The sequence below is a fragment of the Rhinoraja longicauda genome, chromosome 18 (assembly GCF_053455715.1).
Source record: "Rhinoraja longicauda isolate Sanriku21f chromosome 18, sRhiLon1.1, whole genome shotgun sequence".
NCBI classification, from domain to species: Eukaryota; Metazoa; Chordata; class Chondrichthyes; order Rajiformes; family Arhynchobatidae; genus Rhinoraja; species Rhinoraja longicauda.
The window spans coordinates 2,384,355-2,404,114 of record NC_135970.1 but is presented as its reverse complement, the minus strand read 5'-3'; the positions used below and the strand labels follow the sequence as shown (position 1 = coordinate 2,404,114).

The 19,760-nt window shown below is 44.8% G+C and overlaps 1 protein-coding gene across 2 annotated transcripts in view; it reads left to right on the top strand.

Moving 5' to 3' along the window:
- LOC144602200 (ethanolamine kinase 1-like) overlaps nucleotides 1-19,760 on the top strand; it is a 276,197-nt gene that overhangs the window by 168,114 nt on the left and 88,323 nt on the right. For both annotated transcript variants that reach the window (XM_078414971.1, XM_078414970.1), the window contains 2 exons: nucleotides 234-317; nucleotides 9,754-9,914. In XM_078414971.1, the coding sequence (XP_078271097.1) occupies nucleotides 234-317; nucleotides 9,754-9,914 (245 nt within the window). The remainder of the gene's footprint in view (nucleotides 1-233; nucleotides 318-9,753; nucleotides 9,915-19,760) is intronic.

Below are 19,760 nucleotides of genomic sequence, written 5' to 3'. Positions count from 1 at the left end.
TGCCCAACCTCTGCAATCGCTCAGGCCCTCGAGTCCTGGCAGGATACTTGCAAATCTCTGCATTCTTTCCAGCTTAATTAAATGAAAGATTCTAATAAAATATCACCGATTTGAAACATGTGCTCTGTTTCGCTTTCCAACAGGCAAAAGAGGAATTTTTAGATTGATATTTGGATGAGAAATTGCAGCTCATTGATTAAAGGATAACTGATAAATGTTTCTCTCTTTCTCAGGAGAAGTAAAGTTTATCGATTATGAATACACCGGCTACAACTACCAAGCCTACGACATTGGAAACCACTTTAATGAATTTGCTGGTAAGAATGAGATTACCTTGCATGTCAGTCGGGGGCTGAAAGTCATGGTCTTCACAGTGAGATCACAGCCGATCACTCATCACCGCCATCTTCAGCCCATTTATTGTTGTGACGACCATCAACTAACATTTTATGTTGTACACTTTAGTAGCCAGATTGGTCGCATTAATACCATAGTCACTATGTTCCCCTCCCCTGTCTCTCAGTCTGAACAAGGGTCTCGACCCGAAATGTCACCCATTCTTTCCCTCCAAACAGTTACTCCAGCACTTTGTGTCTATATTTGGTGGAAACCAGTATCTGCAGTTCCTTCCTACCAAAGATACTAGAGGAACAAGATAGACCACTCGATCCTAAAAATCGTAGTACGTGATGGCACCATTTTAGTAGGCAGAAACTTGCAGAAACATTTTAAAAGAAAAATAACAAAACTCTGTGAATTGATAGATGAGATATATTCTGCATTTTAATGGTATCATCACATACTGTTCCCCCAAAACACTGACTACACTGCGAGAGGCATAGTGAACGGCGGGTTTTGCCTACTAAAATGGCTCCTTTGCGTACTACACCAGTAGAGGCGATTTCAACGGAGTGGTCCATCTTCATCCTCTAGTATCTTTGCTTCCTACGTTTTGCTTCCAACGTTTTGCTGTGCATTTGTGCTCCTGTTGATTGATTGAAAGATGCAGCACGGAAACAGGCCCTTCGGCCCACTGAGTCCATGTTGACCATCCATCACCCATTCATACTGCTGCTATGTTATCCCACATTCTCATCCACTCCCTTCAGCCCATTAAGCCTGTGCCGACCAGCAATCACTTCTATGCTAGCACGATCCTACACACTAGAGGCAATTTACAGAGGGCCAATTAACCCACAAACCGCACATCTTTGGGATGTGGGAGGATACTGGGAACCCACGCGGTCACAGGAAGAACGTGCAAACTCCACACAGACAGCTCCCGAGGTCTGGATGGAACCTGGGTCTCTGGCGCTGGGAGGCAGTCCAACATCTAACAAATGCATTTTATTTGGCCAATCTGACAATGTCTCGGATGCCAGACATACCCATTAGAAGGGAAATCTTTTATGCAGGACACAGAACAACGCATCTCACTGGCGATTTCAGCAGTCGCTCAAATCTGTGGATGGTAGTGATTCAAACTTTACAATGCAACAAACATTTTACTGTGAAGCAATAAACACTAGCCATAAAGACAATCGTAAAGTTCGGTACAATAAATTCTGCCCATCGCAGATTATTACATTTATTAAGTGATAAAGTCTGTTATGGGACAGGATAGGAGATAATAAATGTTGATTTCCACTAATGAAACAAGTAAATTAAATGACAACAGTTTAAAAACAAAAGCCATAAAGGCTATGGTGGAAATATGATGTGAACTAATTCTTTTATAATTCCTCTCTGCATGCTAAACACTGACAGATATTATGTTACCACAGCCACTGAGCACATCACAATCAACTATGTGAAACAAGATACCAAGCTAATTTCTGCCGTGTCTCTGCCAGGTTTTCTGTTTGCAGTTTCTGAAGCAAATGGCATTTAAAAATGCACCCCTGCCTGAGCTGTGAATGCCTAGTTTACATTAACGTACAATGTTAGAACAAAATTCCCCACGGCCGTTTGCCTTCCCAACGTAACTTGAGAATTAGAGATCAATTAGCAAGATTATTTATTTTACCATCAGGTACGAAGAGATATAAATGTAACATAACAATTCTTTAGTTTAGTTTACAGAGGCAGCGCGGAAACAGGCCCTTCGGCCCTCTGACCAGTGATCTCTACACACAAGCACTATCCTACACACACTAGGGACAATTTACAATTTACAAGACCAAGATTGTTTCGCTGAACACCTTCACTCAGTCCACCTTGACCTATGCAATCTCCCGGTTGTTAAACACTTTAATTCCCCCTCCCATTCCCACACTGACCTTTCTGTCCTGGGACTCCTCCACAGTCAGAGTGAGGCCAAACACAAATTGTTGGAACAGCATTGATTTCTCTAACTTCTAGGAACCCTTGCTTTCTCTCTCTCTCCATCCCTCCCCCATCCTCGTTCTCTGAGCAGTTTCACTGTCCTGATTATTTTTACTGTTTGTATGTCCCATTGTCACCTTCCCCTCAGCTAGCAATGAACCATTCTACATTTCCACGATCATCGTCTGCTTTGATCTTTTCACGCCTTACATGCCCTTTGCACCCTTCCATATCTCTAGTTTCCCTCTCCCTTAACTCTTAGAAGGGTCTCGTCCCGAAACATCACCCATTCCTTCTCTCCAGAGATGCTGCCTGTCCCGCTGAGTTACTCCAGCATTTTGTGTCTAAGCCTTGCAGTGGAATTAATGTAGAGGAATCTTACTGAACATAGAACAGTACAGCTCAGGAAAAGGCCCTTCAGCCCACAATGTCTAACTCAAACATGATACCAAGTTAAACTAAAGGCCGAGACTCAAGCAGATTTGAGGAAGGCAACAAATTTTGGTTTAGTTTAGTTTAGAGACGCAGTGCGGAAACAGCCCCTTCGGCCCACCAAGTCCACACCGACCAGCAATCCCCGCACACTAACACAAGCCTACACACACAATGGACAATTTACACTTATACCAAGTATGCAAACCCAAGCCAATTAACTGACAAACCTGTTTGTGTAAGACGGAACTGCAGATGCTGGTTTAAACTGAAGATAGACCCAAATAGCTGGAGTAACTCAGCAGGACAGGCAGCATCTCTGAGATAAGGAATGGGTGACGTTTCGGGTCGAGACCCTTCTTCAGAAGGTCTGAAAAGGGTCTCGACCCAAAAAGTCACCCATTCCTTCTCTCCAGGGATGCTGCCTGTCCCGGTGAGTTACTCCAGCTTTTTGTGTCTATCTTCAACCTACAAACCTGAACGTCTTTGGAGTGTGGGAGGAAACCAAAGATCGCGGAGAAAACCCACGTGGTTACGGGGAGAAGGTACAAACTCTGTACAGACAAGGACCCCTGGTCAGGATGGAGCTCGGGTCACTGGCGCTGCATGCACTGTAAGGCAGCAGCAACTCTACCGCCGCGCCTGTATCAGTGGTGTGACTTGAGATATTGTGACAGGATTGAACATAAGCAGATTTTTAATGGATTTTAATGAACGACACAGTGGGTTAGTCAGTCATCATTTTTCACATGGTAATGAACATGACCTCAAATCAAGTTGTAACATGGTTCTCCGTTTAATGCCATTGTTTTCCCTCCACTCGGTCTATGGCCAACATCATAATTTATGGGAGACATGATAACAAATGACAACGGCATTGTTATGACATACAATTCACTGACGTGACATCCAGAAGTTGCTTCCAGTAATTAATCATGAATCATTAATCATGCAGTCATTATCTTCTATTTTATTTTTAATTATTGTAAGTGTGTATGATAGCTGAGCATCATGAATGGTGACAGTAATTGCTGGAGTTGTGAGCTTTCTTTATGTTATTAACCATTTGGCCTCAATGCTCCCATTGCTTTCAACCCAGAGAGTAGAAGGAAGCTGGCTGTTGGTGGGGAGGGATTGCAAACGTGCCTCTTGCACAGAGGAAGGCAACGGCATTAGTTCAGAAAGTGACACAGTTGATAACTACAGTTATGAAGAGTCTGTGTGCATGTGTAGGAAAGACCTGCAGATGCTGGTTTAAATCGAAGGGCGATACAAAAACTGGAGTAACTCAGCGGGACAGGTAGCATCTCTGGAGAGAAGGAATGGGTGATGTTTCGGGTCGAGATTCTTCTATGCGTGTATGTTTGTATGAGTGTGTGTATGCTTTGGCACATGTTCAGTGCATGTGTGTGTTTGCATGCATGTATGTGTGTGCATGTGCATGTGCGTGTGTGTGTGCATGTGCATGTGTGCTTGTGCGTGTGTAAGTGTGTGTGTGAGTGCGTGTGTGTGTGCGTGTGTAACTGTGTGCATGCGCATGTGTGTGTGAGTGCATGTGTGTGTGTAAGTGTGTGTGTGTGTGTGTGTGCATGTGCAAGTGTGTGTGTATGCATGTGAGTGTGTGTGTGAGTGCATGTGTGTGTGTGTGTGAATGCATGTGTGTGTGTGTCTGTGTACGTGTGTGTGTAAGTGTGTGTGTGAGTGCATGTGTGTGTACATGTGTGTGTATGTGTGTGTGTGTGTATGTGCGTGTGTAATTGTATATGTGTGTGTGTGCGTGTGTGTGTGTGAGTGCATGTGTGTGGTTTCTGACCAGCTGAACTTGTTCCTGTCAATTACATCATTCAGGCAAATCTTTGTTCACAATGAGGTCTGTTAAATCTGAAATGATCTCCACATTGACAGCAGATTGCTGGCTTGATATAACAAAAGTCCTCACTAATTAGGGGTTTATTAAGGAAAAATGAATTGTCTCCTGTAGTGTAAATATTGCAATTGTTTTTTGCTGTTCTGAGGAGAGTGGTGCTGGCAGGCATCCTCGGTGCCTGTTGAGGAATTATGATACAGGAGAAGATATCAAAGTGCAACACACCAGAGTGGAGAATACAAACAAAATCAATGAAGGGCATAAGCCTAGGGAAATGTCAGTAGTATTAAAAGTATGTGGGTGAACCAGTTGTGTAGGAAAATAACTGCAGATGCTGGTACAAATCGAAGTATCACAAAATACTGGAGTAACTCAGCGGGTCAGGCAGCATCGCAGGAGAGAAGGAAAGGGTGACGTTTCGGGTCGAGACCCTTCTTCGGTCTGAAGAAGGGTCTCGACCTGAAACGTCACCCATATCTTCTCTCCAGAGATGCTGCCTGACCCGCTGAGTTACTCCAGCATTTTGTGCTACCTTGGGTGAACCAGTGATATACACAGCTCTACAAGTAAAAAAAACAGGAGACAAGGAATCAGTGCAGACAAATGTTCACTTCACTCTGCCTGCTGTTGTTCGGTTTGGCTCGATTGTACTCATGTGGAGTACTTTTTTATTTGATCGGATAGCAGGCTATGAAAAGGTTTTCACCTCAACCTAAAGCTGCCTCCACCAACACCCTTGGCAATGCACATCAGACACTCGCCACTCTGTGTGTAAAAAAACTTTGCCCCCTCTCACTTTAAAGCTATGGTCTCCAGTCTTTGAATTTCCACATGTGACAATAATAAGCCTAAACCTTATCAAGTGAGATCTGGGCACCGAGAGTGAAATTGGAGTTACGTCAGTAAAATAATACGATGTACTGCAAACTACAAGGAAACTTCATGGCCAGATTTATCACTTGCTCTTTTTAGTTTAAAATGTCCCCATTTTATGTCAATTAGGTCCCAAACAAGCTGAATAATGGAGAATAACGGAGCAGTTAATATGCGGTGATTAGTGATGTCAATCACCAGTCTCTAATGATTTTACAAACGGCACACGTTGATCGCTTAGTCACTGGCAACTCCTGCCAGGAAACAATAGGAGCTTCATTATTGCAGCTTGTCGTGTGGACACAGACAGCCCAGATCACCACTCACGCCAACCTCCCTTCTATTGAAGGTAGACACAAAATGCTGGAGTAACACTGCGGGTCAGGCAGCATCTCGGGAGAGAAGGAATGGCTGACGTTTCGGATCGAGACCCTTCTTCTGACTGAAGTCCGGGGAGGGGGGCGGGACAAAGATAGAATCAGAGACAGGAAGAGTAGTGGGAGAACTGGGAAGGGGGAGGGGATAGAGAGGGAAAGCAGGGACTATCCCCTCCCCTGAGTTCAGTCTGAAGAAGGGTCTCGACCCGAAATGCCACCCATTCCTTCTCTCCCGAGATGCTGCCTGACTCCAACATTTTGTGTCTACCTTCGATTTAAACTAGCATCTGCAGTTTTTTTCCTACCTCCCTTCCACTGACTCCATTTACACCACTTACACTCCACTCCATTTACACTCCATTTACTCAGCAAGGCCAGCAGCATAATCAAGGATGAGTCACACCCTGGCCACTCCCTCTTCTTCCCTCTTCCATCAGGCAAAAGGTACAGAAGTGTGAAAACGCACACCTCCAGATTCAGGGACAGTTTCTTCCCAGCTGTTATCAGGCAATTGAACCATCCTACCACAACCAGAGAGATCCCTGAACTACTCTCTACCTCATTGGTGACCCTTGGACTATCTTTGATCGGACTTTACTGGCTTTACCTTGCACTAAACATTATTCACATATTCTCTTTATCATGTATCTGTACACTGTAAATGGCTCGATTGTAATCTTGTATTGTCTTTCCGCAGACTGAATAACATGCAACAAAAGCTTTTCGCTGTAATTTGGTACATGTGACAATAAATTAAAACTAAACCTTTCGCTAAAACTCAAACTAATGGCAGGAAATGACATATTTTTGAGGACAATATCTTGTCCATCTATTCTGTTGAAATGAAGCAACATTATTGCCCAGGCCGTATACAGGTGCATTAAACAATCCTTTAAAAAACAGTTAATCAAAGGGGTGCCAGCTTTTGTCAACAGCAGTTTACTTTTCTTTACCGGTTCTGATTTATCGGTGTGATCAGCACTGCTGAAATTTCCACAGAGGCTTCTGCAATGCAACTTCCATGGCAGACTCTCCCTGCGATAATCTAAAAAGTCTGAAGAAGGGTCCCGATCTGAAACGTCACCTATTCTTTTTCTCCATGGATGCTGAGATATTCCAGCATTTTGTTTCGATCTCCTGTGATAATTCTCCTGCACTGAATCTCTTTCCGCTTGGAAAAAAGGGATGCAAAGTTAGATGAAAGAAGGAATATGCCTATCACATATAACAGAGTCACACAGCACAGAAACAGGCCCTTTGGCCCAACTTGTCTATGTCGACAAAGATGCCCCATCTGTGCTAGCCCACCTGTCCCCATGTGGCCCACATCCCTCTAAACCTTTCAACAGACAATAGACAATAGGTACAGGAGGAGGCCATTCGGCCCTTCGAGCCAGTACCCCGTTGCTGCCCTCTCCCTATACCCCATACCCCCTGACTCCTCTCTCATTAAGAGCTCTATCTAACTCTCTCTGGAAAGCATCCAGAGAATTGGCCTCCACTGCTTTCTGAGGCAGAGGATTCCACAGATTTACAAATCTCTGAGTGAAAATGTTTTTCCTCATCTCCGTTTTAAATGGCCTACCCCTTATTCTTAAACTGTGGCCCCTGGTTCTGGACTCCCCCAACATTGGGAACATATCCACATACCTGTCCAAATGTCTTTTAAATGCTGAAGGTAGACACAAAATGTTGGAGTAATTCAGTGGGTCAGGCAGCGTCTCTGGAGGAAAATACTAGGTGATGTTTCGGGTCGGAACCCTTCTTCAGACTTAAAATGCTGTTATAGTACCTGCCTCAGATACCTCCTATGGCAACTCACGCCATACACTCACCACCATCTGAGTGAAAAGGGTCTTGGAGCAATTAGTACTGGAAGAGAGCACAGAAACACACAATGCATACTGACTCAGGATCCCGGCTTTTGGCAAAATCAGTAAGAAGGAACTGTAGATGCTGGTTTAAACTGAAGATAGACACAAAATGCTGGAGTAACTCTACGGGTCAGGCAGCATCTCTGGAGAGAAGGAATGGGTGACGTTTTGGGTCAAGGTTCTGAAGAAGGGTCTCGATGTGAAATGTCACCTATTCCCTTTCTCCAAAGATGCTGCCTGCCCGCTGAGTTACTCCAGCACTTTGTATCTATCTTTAGCCAAGAGTGTCCCGACAGAAGTGTCTAGTGTAATATGTAGTGAAAACAGGACAATGAATGTTGTACTTGCTGCAGCATCGCATATCCGTAAATACTATAACACACAAATAATATATCATAATCAAAAATACAATGAATTAATAATATGGTAACCTTGAAGGCAAAAGCAATGACAATTCAATTATATGAGGAAGGGTCCTGACCCAAAACATCACCTATCCGTGTTCTCCAGAGATGCTGCCTGACCCGCTGAGTTACTCCAGCACTCTGTGAAACGTCACCTATCCATGTTCTCCACAGATGCTGCCTGACCCGCTGAGTTACTCCAGCACTCTGTGTCTTATCATATCATATCATATATATACAGCCGGAAACAGGCCTTTTCGGCCCTCCAAGTCCGTGCCGCCCAGCGATCCCCGTACATTAACACTATCCTACACCCACTAGGGACAATTTTTACATTTACCAAGCCAATTAACCTACATACCTGTACGTCTTTGGAGTGTGGGAGGAAACCGAAGATCTCGGAGAAAACCCACGCAGGTCACGGGGAGAACGTACAAACTCTTTACAGTGCAGCACCCGTAGTCAGGATCGAACCTGAGTCTCCGGCGCTGCATTCGCTGTAAAGCAGCAACTCTACCGCTGCAGTCCTTAGTGTCGGCAATTAATTTAACTATTTTTAAATTTCATTCCACAGATTTCAGATTCTTACAGATGCAAATATTCATTTTCACAATGACTTTCATGTTTCAAGAGTCAAGAGTGTTTGATTGTCATATGTCCCAAAATGGAACAATAAAATTCTTCCTTGCAGCAGCATTTAGTGCTATGTAAAACTGATAATAAATGACAAAAAAGGTTCAGTATGTATATGATAAATACAAACAGGCAAATAAATATTCAATAATAGTGTCCCCAAGCCATTATAGTTTGGAGCCTATTTGGAGGTTGTAGTGCTTAATAGCCTGATGGTTGTAGGGAAGCTGATGCTCTTTACAGTATAGATTTAGATTTAGATTTTAGATTTAGAGATACAGCGCGGAAACAGGCCCTTCGGCCCACCGAGTCCGCGCCGCCCAGCAATCCCCGCACATTAACACTATTCTACACACACTAGGGACAATTTTTAAAAACATTTTACCCAGTCAATTAACCTAAATACCTGTACGTCTTTGGAGTGTGCGAGGAAACCAAAGATCTCGGAGAAAACCCACGCAGGTCACGGGGAGAACGTACAAACTCCGTACAGACGGCGCTCGTAGTCGGGATCGAACCTGAGTCTCAGGCGCTGCATTCGCTGTAAGGCAGCAACTCTACCGCTGTGCCACCATGCCGCCCGTTTAGAGATACATCGCAGACACAGGCCCTTCGGCCCACCGAGTCCGCACTGACCAGCGATCACTCCATACACTAGTTCTATCCTACACACAAAGAACAATTTACAGAAGCCAATTAACTGACAAACTTGTATGTCTTTCAAATGTGCGAGGAAACCGGAGCAAACAGCAACCGCAGTCAGGATGGAACCCGGGTCTTGAGCAAGTTGTAAGGCAGTAACTCTACTGCCGCGCCACCATGCCACCCTAGAACCTGGATATTACAGTTTTCAGGCTCCTGTACCTTCTTCCTGTTGGCGGGAGTGCATTGAGAGCATGGCCAGGGTGATGTGGGCCATTGTCGGTGGTTATCAGACCCTGAGGTAAAGGGCGCTTCTTTCTTGGCAGGTGTCAGTGAATTGGACTTCAGCTTGTACCCACCTGAGGAGCTGCAGCTGGAGTGGTTACGATCCTACCTGCAGATGTACAAAGCCTTCACTGGCCAGGACCCTGAGGTGACACAACTGGAAGTGCAGAAGCTCTGTGTGCAAGCAAACAAATTTGCATTGGTGAGTAGTCAGTGCCTATTGTCGCACAGAACGCCACAGGAGATCCATTATCCCTGTAGCTATCAAACTCCTCCCCCTTCTGTCGTGGGGAGATTGACTCCCCTCCATCCCCCCCCCCCCCCCCAATTTTTGGACATCTCAAATCCTTTCCACTCGTGACTTTAATTTCATGTTTCATGTGTCTTGTTGTGTTTTGTGACTGTTGGCCCCTGGGATAACTAAAGTTCCATCGTATCGTATCGCCTTGTGTAAAGAGAGACTGATTTTCATATTGGAAGCAATGCCATCGCCCGGTGTATAGGGCAAGTCACTGTTGTTCATTGCAGACCATCACTGAGCTCTTGTAGGCTGCCACACAACAGTTGTGTCTTACTGCTCGGTACTTCAGGTGTTGACTCTGCAGATGGATGCACGAGGCTCGTCACACGTCTTTTCATGGGATTAGATCTGTGACCGCTTCCCAAGTGGTTACAAACTTTAGGATGGAGAGATGGAGTCTTAATCAGCTTCTGTCACGTTATTATAATGATTCGGCAAAATCTCACAGCTTCTGGCAACCTCACAGCACCAGAGAACCCGGTTCGATCCTGATCTCGGGTGCTGCCTGTGCAGAGTTTGCACGCTCTCCATGTGACCGCTTAGGTTTCTTCCTGGTGCTCCGGTTTCTTCCCACATCCCAAAAACATGCGGGTTTGTAAGTTAATTGGCCCTCTGTAAATTGCCCCCCAGTGTGTAGGGAGTGGATGAGAAGGTGGGATAGCATGGAACTAGTGTGAACGGGTAATAATGGATCAGAATGGACTCGGTGGGCTGAAGGGCCTGTTTCCATGCTGTAGCATGGAACTAGTGTGATCGGGTGATCGATGGTCGGCGTGGACATGGTGTGTGTGTGTGGCTGTATGTGCATTTATATATATATATATATATATATGACGAGAGAGTTTTGTTGTTTCTCTTCTCACTGTTGTTGCCTGAGTAATTCCAACATTTTCAGTTTCTGTTTAATAAAAAAGATTCTCCACATTGACACAACTCCATTTGTTTAATACACCATAGGAAAACAATAGTATATAGGCACAAAGTTTAAAGCTGATGAACAGGGCACATTTTTTAAAGAGAGGGTGGTTTGAACCTGAAATACGCTGCTGGGATTGGTGGTGAAACATATATGATACTGATGTTTTTACGCTTTTAGATAGGATATGCAGGGCATGGAGTGATATGGATCATGTGAAGGCAGAGGAGATTAACTTATTTTCGTGTCTTGTTCAACACAGACAGTGTGAACTGAAGGGCCTATTCCTGAGATGTGCTGTTCATAGAAACGTAGAAAACAGGTGCAGAAGTAGGCCATTCGGTCCTTCAAGCCAGCACCGCAATTAACTATGATCATGGCTGATCATCCAAAATCACTACCCCGTTCCTGCTTTTTCCCCATATCCCTGGATTCCGTTGGCCCTAAGAGCTAAATCTGACTCTCTCTTGAAAACATCCAGTGAATTGGCCTCCACTGCCTTCTGTGGCAGAGAATTCCACAGGTTCACAACTCTCTGGGTGAAAAAGCTTTTCCTCATCTCAGTCCTAAATGGCCTCCCCCTTATTCTTAAACTGTGACCCTTGGTTCTGGACTCCCCCAATATCGGGCACATTTTTCCTTCAAAGTTCTATATGACGTACACAGCTACAAATGATCTCATCAAACTCACAGTGTGAATCAAAGTTTAGAAGTTGGGAGGTCATGTTGCAGTTGTATAAGACGTTGGTGAGACCGCATTGTGTTTAGTTCTGGGCATCATGTTATAGGAAAGACGTTGTCAAATTTCAAAGGGTTCAGATAAGATTTACGAGGATGTTGCCAGGACTAGAGGGTCTGAGCTATAGAGAGAGGTTGAGTAGGCTGTGTATTCCTTGAAGTGCAGGAGGATGAGGAGGGATCTTGTAGAGGTGTATAAAATCACGAGAGGAATAGATCGGGAAGATGCACAGAGTATCTTGCCCAGAGTAGGGGAATCGAGGGCCAGAGGACATAGGTTTAAGGTGAAGGGGAAGAGATTTAATGGGAATCTGAGGGGTAACTTTTTCACACAAAGGGTGGTGGGTGTATGGAACGAGCTGTCAGAGGAGGTAGTTGAGGCTGGGACTATTCCAACATTTAAGAAACGGTTAAACAGGTACATCAATAGGACAAGTTTGGAGGGATATGGACCAAACGCAGGCAAGTGGGACTATTGTAGCTGGGACATGTTGGCCAGTGTGGGCAAGTTGGGCTAAAGGGCCTGTTTCCGCACTGTAGCATTCTACGACTCTGTGAATGGAGGAATATGGATCAGGTGCAGGCAGTGGAGATTAGTTTAATGGCGTCATGTTTGGCACGGAAATTGTGGGACAAAAGGCCTATTCCCGTTGGAAGCATTGGAGCAGTTTCTTTACGCATCAGGGCTTACAGTGAGTGCCGAGAGTAAAAATGTCAGCAAACCTCCCCAGCAAAGAATTAATGAGGTGGTGGGTAGAATGTTGTCAAGTGAAACTTCAGAAGCCACAGCATTGAGCAGCACCTGGCCACTGGGATTCTGGCAGTGAGAAGCAAATGTAGGAGCTGCACCTACAACTATTCACGCAATAATTGAATTGACTTCCTGGGCAAAATAAAAGACGATCACAAAGGCCAATCCTATGAATTAATTTGGAAATAATGAACTGCAGACGCTGGTTTACCAAAAAAAGCACAGTATTTCTGGAGGACATCTCTGGAGGGCAGGATAGCATTGCAGCGGTAGAGTTGCTGCCTCACAGCACCAGAGACCTAGGTACGATCCCGACTGCGGGTGCTGTCTGTACGGAGTTTGCACGTTCTCCCCGTGACCTGTGTAGGTTTTCTCCAAGATCTTCGGTTCCCTCCCCCTCTCCAAAGGCGTGCAGGTTTGTAGGTTAATGGGCCTGGTATAAATGTAAATTGTCCTCAGTGTGTGTAGGATCGTGTTAGTAGTGTTGGTCGGTGCGGACTCGGTGGGCCGAAGGGCCTGTTTCCATGCTGTATCTCTAAACTAAGCTAAACTAAACCAAACATGGATAGATGATGTTTTGGGTCAGGACCCTTCTTCCTACGATCTCAAACATCACCTGTCCATGTTTTCCGGAGATGCTACCTGACCCAATGAGTTATTCCAGCACTTTGTGATTTTTTTGGTATCTGCGGTTCCTTGTGTCTACTTCTTGGGCAAGATGATCGTGTGAACTGAACAATGGAGCCATTTGATGAACAGTGGGTGCCTGAGCTGAGTCTGATTTTTGGATGGGATGAATTAGGGTGAACTCGTCAACTGCATTCATCCTTGCCTTGCCTGTGAGATTGAGAGTCATTGATTCAGTAATCCTCACAGGAGATACTTATCTGTGTCTACCTGATAATGAGTCTGATTTCTTCCATAGTCTGAGGCCCCACATTTTGAGAATGCAGTAATAATTAGTTCTCAACCCAACTCACCACACAATAGCCATACTCGTTCTTTGATATAATTCTCCTGTTGTGCAAGGTGCAGCTCCTAATCTGAGCATTGGGAATTGAGGGTCACAAGATCCGTCTTTAATTGCCAAGTGAAAATCTATTAATCTCGGAGAAACAGCTGCAAATATAGAAAGGCAGGCTGGCTGCACTCGAGTCTCTGAGAGACCCTTCTCAATTCTGCCAGACCACATGAACAATGCCGCCTTTGTCTGTCAACAACTGTGCAAAGTCTCTGCAAAATCACATCCCTTGCTGCCCATTATCATTAAATATCATCATTGTTTCTCCATCGCACACAACTACACATTTTTGGCAGAGTAACTGATAGTCATGGACTCACACAGCACGCAAACAGGTCCTTCGGCCCAACTTTGCCCAAGCCGACCCATCGTTCAAGCGCTTTTGATTGCAACATGCGCCTTGATTTAGTTCAACAAAGAAACTGACAAGTTACTAAAGGACTTGTCATCTCAGTACCCGAGATGGAACGGGCTGTGTAATCTCCTTCACTCCTGGCGTTTGAGTTGCTGAACCAGGCTGCAATGCAACCAGTCAATATTCCCTCTAACGTACTTAGTGTTTAAGAGCATATTTGTCAACATACTAATCTCCTCAATCTTCGAGGGAAGGAGAGGCGTTGATGGGCTTTCTTCATGATGGCATCAATGTGCCGGGACCAGGACAGATCTGCGGAGATATGCACGCCCAGGGACTTGAAGCTGTCGGCTCCCTCCACACCCAACCCAACTAAATAAATATAATGCAAAGACATCAGCATTCATTATTTCAGAATACACAAAAGCGTGCAGCACAAGAACAGGCCCTTCGGCCCACAATGTGCAGAATATGATATCAAGACCAACATCTGCCGGTATACAATCCATATCCCACCATTCCCTGCATATCCATGTGCCCATCCAAAAGTCTCTCAAACACCTCTACTATATCTACCTCAAACACCCCCCCCCCCCCCCCCAAGAGCATGTTCCAAGCACCCACCACCCTCTGTTGAAAAAAACCATTTATCCTTTAAATAGACAATAGACAATGGGTGCAGGAGGAAGCCATTTGGCCCTTCGAGACAGCATCGCCATTCAATGTGGGCTGATCATTCTCAATCAGTACCCCGTTTCTCAATTAGTACCCCAGTAAATGTTTCCCCTCTCAACTTAAAGTGATGCCCTCTAATTTTTTTTTAATCCTTGGGGAAAAAGTTCTGACTGTCTTCCCTATCTATGCCTCTCATGATGTTTTCTCAATGGTTCAATGGTGCATTATTGACACATGTGTGAAGTGGAAATGCAGAGTGAAATTCTTACAACCAGTCCAGTAGAGTGTTGCCATACCATTGCCGGTTAGCAATTGCACTGAAGAAGTCAACAGAGCCTGCATGCAAGACTGCCTGCATAGTGTTTTGGCACCACTACAGTTTGAGGTCAGGAGCCCTCCGCCCTAACTCCTGCCAGGTGCAATGGCAGCGACCTCCCAAAGATGCAGAATAGCATACGACTGCAGATGCTTAGTTCTTGAGTCCAGGGCCCAATCTACCAGTGCAAGTGCTGAAAGTCTGCATCCAAGATAAAAGTAGGTTACAACACAGGACGCTGTCTTTTGACATTGCCACGTTTAACACAGCTTAATGGCTTCCCGAAATGCACGGAAACACATCACTGAAGAGGGACATTTGGATCTTCGAAAACGGAAAGCAATGAAAGCTCTGAATAAAACACATTTCACTTATGGGAAAGGTTGCTAAGCAACTTGTTTTTTACCTTTGGCGACAAAGGAACGCAGGACAAAGAGGTTCTTTCTTTCCAGCAGTGGCCTTAAACCTTTCCAACACTGATTCATCAGGTTGGCTGTTGTTACTTTGTGAATGCTGCTGACCACTGTACATCTCACACAAGGCTCGTTAGATTGAATGGTGACTAAACATAAAACCTCTCCATTATCTCTTATCACAAAATGTAGCAGAGCAGAATACCAAGTGTAATGCCGTACAGTAAGACTCTCTTTATCATCAAAGCCACAAAGTGATATTTATCAAGCTCTGCCAAATAGCCATTTCACTTTTGTTGCCTTTATTTTCCTTCCTACATATCACTGTAATAGAACTGCATTGAGTTTTACATCTCTACTAGTGTGTTCCTTCCAGAGAATTCAACTCCATTATGATTTGTAAATAGTGCACATCTTGTACAATTTATGAAGGACAACATCCCACTTTCTCATCCACTCCCCACACACGAGGAGAGAATTTACAGAGGGCCAATTAACCTACAACCCACCCCCCTCTATGGGACCTGGGAGGAAACCCATTCAACCGGGGGAAACCCACTCGGTCACAAGGAGAATGTGCAAACTCCACACAGACAGCACCCGAGGTCAGGGCAGTTCTAATAAAGTGAAATGTCGAAATGAGAATAAAGGTAACAAAAGAAGATGGAAATAAACAGCTGGAGTAACTCAGCGGGCCAGACGGGTCACAGATGCTGTCTGAGCCGCTGAGTTACTCCAGCTTTTTGTGTCTATCATTGGTTTAAGTCAGCACCAGCAGTTCCTTTCTACAGAAAGAAGATGTCTTTTTGGCAGGTTCTCTTGTAGCTGTTTCCAACTGAGTGGAAGGTTTTCAACAATCTCCGGTGCTGGACGTTTGACGAATTCCAGGAGCAAAATTCAAAACTAATCAATACCATCACCAATTATGGAGATATTCTACTTACATCTACTTTGTATTAAATCACTTGGTGTGTGTTAACTCTTTTGAGGGTAGAATCTTGTACATCTATAGTGCAGGATGAACACTTTGCCTTGCGATTCCTGTCCAATGTAACTGCCTGAAGAAGGGTCTCGACCCGAAACGTCACCCATTCCTTCTCTCCAGAGATGTTGCCTGACCCGCTGAGTTACTCCAGCATTTTGTGTCTGTCTTTGGTGTAAACCAGCATCTGCAGTTCCTTCCTACACCACTTCCCCGCCATGGAGGAAGGAACTACAGATGCTGATTTAGTTTAGATTTGTTTAGAGATAAACAGCGCGGAAACAGGCCCTTCAGCCCACCGGATCCAGGCCAACCAGCAATCCCCGCACATTAACACTATCCTATACCCACTAGGGACAATTTTTACATTTACCCAGCCAATTAACTGACAAACCTGTACAGCTTTGGAGTGTGGGGGAAACCGAAGATCTCGGAGAAAACCTACGCAGGTCAAGGGGAGAACGTACAAACTCCGTACAGACAGCACCCGTAGTCGGGATGGAACCCGGGTCTCCGGCGCTGCATTCGCTGTAAGGCAGCAACTCTACCGCTGCACCACCGTGCCCTATACGGAAATATGTACTGAATTGTGTGCCCACCCCCACTCTTGGTCCATAGCATTGTATATTTGCCGTGTGAGTGCACATAGAGTCATAGAGTGATACAGTGTGGAAACTGGCCCTTCGACCCAACTTGCCCAAACCGGCCAACATGTCATTGCTACACTAGTTCCACCTGCCCGCGTTTGGTCCATATCCTTCCAAATCTGTCCTATCCATGTACCTGTCTAACTGTTTCTTAAATGTTGGGATAGTCCCTGCCTCAACTACCTCCTCTGGCAGCTTGTTCCACACACCCACCACCCTTTGTGTGAAAAAGTTACCCCTCAGATTCCTATTAAATCTTCTCCCCTTCACCTTAAACCTATGTCCTCTGGTCCTCACTCCCCTACTCTGGGCAAGAGACTCTGTGCATCTCTTGTGCAGACGTTTGGATAGTTACATGGATATACAAGGAATGGAGGGATATGGATTATATGCAGGCAGACTTGTTTTGCCTTCATATTCAGCACAGACATCGTGGGCCGTACTATTTTATATATTCTGAAATCATAATGCTTATGTCTTTGTGTTATATTTATCTAGCTCAGATCCTCCAGTCTTGGCACCATCCTTGTAAATCTTCTCTGAACCGTTTCCAGCTTGACAACATCTTTCCCATAACACGGTGCCAGAACTGAACACAATACTCTAAATGCGGCCTCACCAACGTCTTATACAACTGCAACGTGACCCCCCCAACTTCTTTACTCGATGCTCTGACCGATGAAGGTCCATCCAAGTACTTTTCAAAAGCAACATGCTTTCTGCCTCGACACCTGCCCCTTCAGACAGTGGGATCCCGAGGTCAGACACTGCTGGTTAATCAATTAGCAACACAACCAATCCATCCATTGCTCTGGGCTTTTAAAAACATTTCGGGCCTGTAGCTATTGATTGAGCACTCTAATGCATTTGTTATACCTTATGTGCAGGATAAACTTGGAAATTATATTACAGGCCTCGTCAGTGATGTGACTAAGTGCTCTGGGAACATGCCAGTAAATACTCTGTGGCAGATGGGAAACATAGCAGTTAATTAAAGAATCTGGAATAAGACTGAAATTTCAGGATTGTCATCAAATTCATAGAAGTCTGAAGAATGGCCCTGAACCAAAACATCAACAATTCCCTTTCTCCAAAGATGCTGCCCGACCTACTGAGTTGCTCCAGCACTTTGTGCCTATCTTTGGTATAAACCAGCATCTGTAGTTCATGTTCATGAGTAATAGGGGTAATATTAGGCCATTTGGCCCATCAAGTCTACTTCGCCATTCAATCATGGCTGATCTATCTCCCCCTCTCAACCCCAGTACATAGAAACATAGACAATAGGTGCAGGAGTAGGCCATTCGGCCCTTCGAGCCAGCACCGCCATTCAATGTGATCATGGCTGATCATCCACAATCGGTACCCCGTTCCTGCCTTCTCTCCATACCCCCTGACTCCGCCAGCCCTAAGAGCTCTATCTAACTCTCTTTTGAATGCATCCAGTGAATCGGCCTCCACTGCCTACTGAGGCAGAGAAATCCTCCTGCCTTCACAACCCCTTATACCCGTACTAATCAATAGTAACATAGTTCTTTGTTTTTACATTCATAAGATCATAAGTGATAGTAGAATTAGGCCATTCGGCCCATCGTCTACACCATTCAATCATGGCTGATTTATCTCTCCCTCCTAACTCCATTCTCCTGCCTTCTCCCCATAACCCCTGACACCCGTACTAATCAAGAATCTATCTCTACCTTAAAAATATCCACTGATTTGTCCTCCACAGATTATCCATCTCTGCCTTAAATATATCTTCTGACTTTGCCTCCAAAGCCTTCTCTGGCAAAGAAGTCCACAGATTCACCACCCTCTGACTAAACAAATTTCTCCTCATCTTCTTCCTAAAAGAACGTCCTTTAATTCTGACGTTATTACCTCTGGTCCTAGACTCTCCCACTAGTGGAAACATCCTCTCCACATCCACTCTATCCAAGCCTTTCACTATTCTGTACGTTTCAATGAGGTTCCCTGCTCATTCTTCTAAACCCCAGCGAGTACAGGCCCAGTGCCGACAAACCCTCATGCAATTCAAGGAAATTAATATTCTGTTCTTGTCCAAAATGTATTCCACTCCAGAACCAAGGTTGTGTTTTGGACAAATAACTAAGTTCTGAAATAATGAGGTTGGTACTCAGTATTGCCAACCCTCCATGCCACACACATGACCCTCTGTCTAATTGAGAGAGTTGTTTCCACAGATTAGACTACCAGCAACATGACATGGTCTTAATATCAGGACCATACAATCCAGTAAACAGACATAAAAAGCTGGAGTAACTCAGCGGGTCAGGCAGTATCTCTGGAGAGGAGAAATAAGTGACGTTTCGGGTCGAGCCCCTTCTTCAGACTTGACCCGTAACGTCAGCTATTCCCTTTCTCCAGAGATGCTGCCTGACCCGTTGAGTTACTCCAGCTTTATGTGTCTATCTTCAGTTTAAACCAGCATCTGCAGTCCCTTCCTACACCATACTATCCAGTAGATATACACAAAATGCTGGAGTAACTCAGTGGGTCAGGCAACATCTCTGGAGAAAAGTAATAGGTGACTTTTTGGGTCGAGGCCCTTCTTCAGACTCAAGACTTCAGTTGAAAACAGAAGAGTCCCAATTTGAACCGTCCTTTTCCCAGAGATGCTGCCTGACCCATTGAGTTACTCCAGCATTTTAGTGTAAACCAGTATCTGCAGTTCTTTCCCACACATACTATCCAGTTTCTATCTCAGACTACTTCACTAGTGTGAACAGGTGATCTATTGGCAGTGTGTACTTCTGTGTTTTCATGCTGTATCTCTAAACTAGACTAAACTGGAAATGCAATAAAGATGTGTCGGAAGGAACTGCAGATGCTGGTTTAAACCGAAGATAGACACAGAATGCTGGAGGAACTCAGCGGGACAGGCAGCATCTCTGGAGAGAAGGAAATGGGTG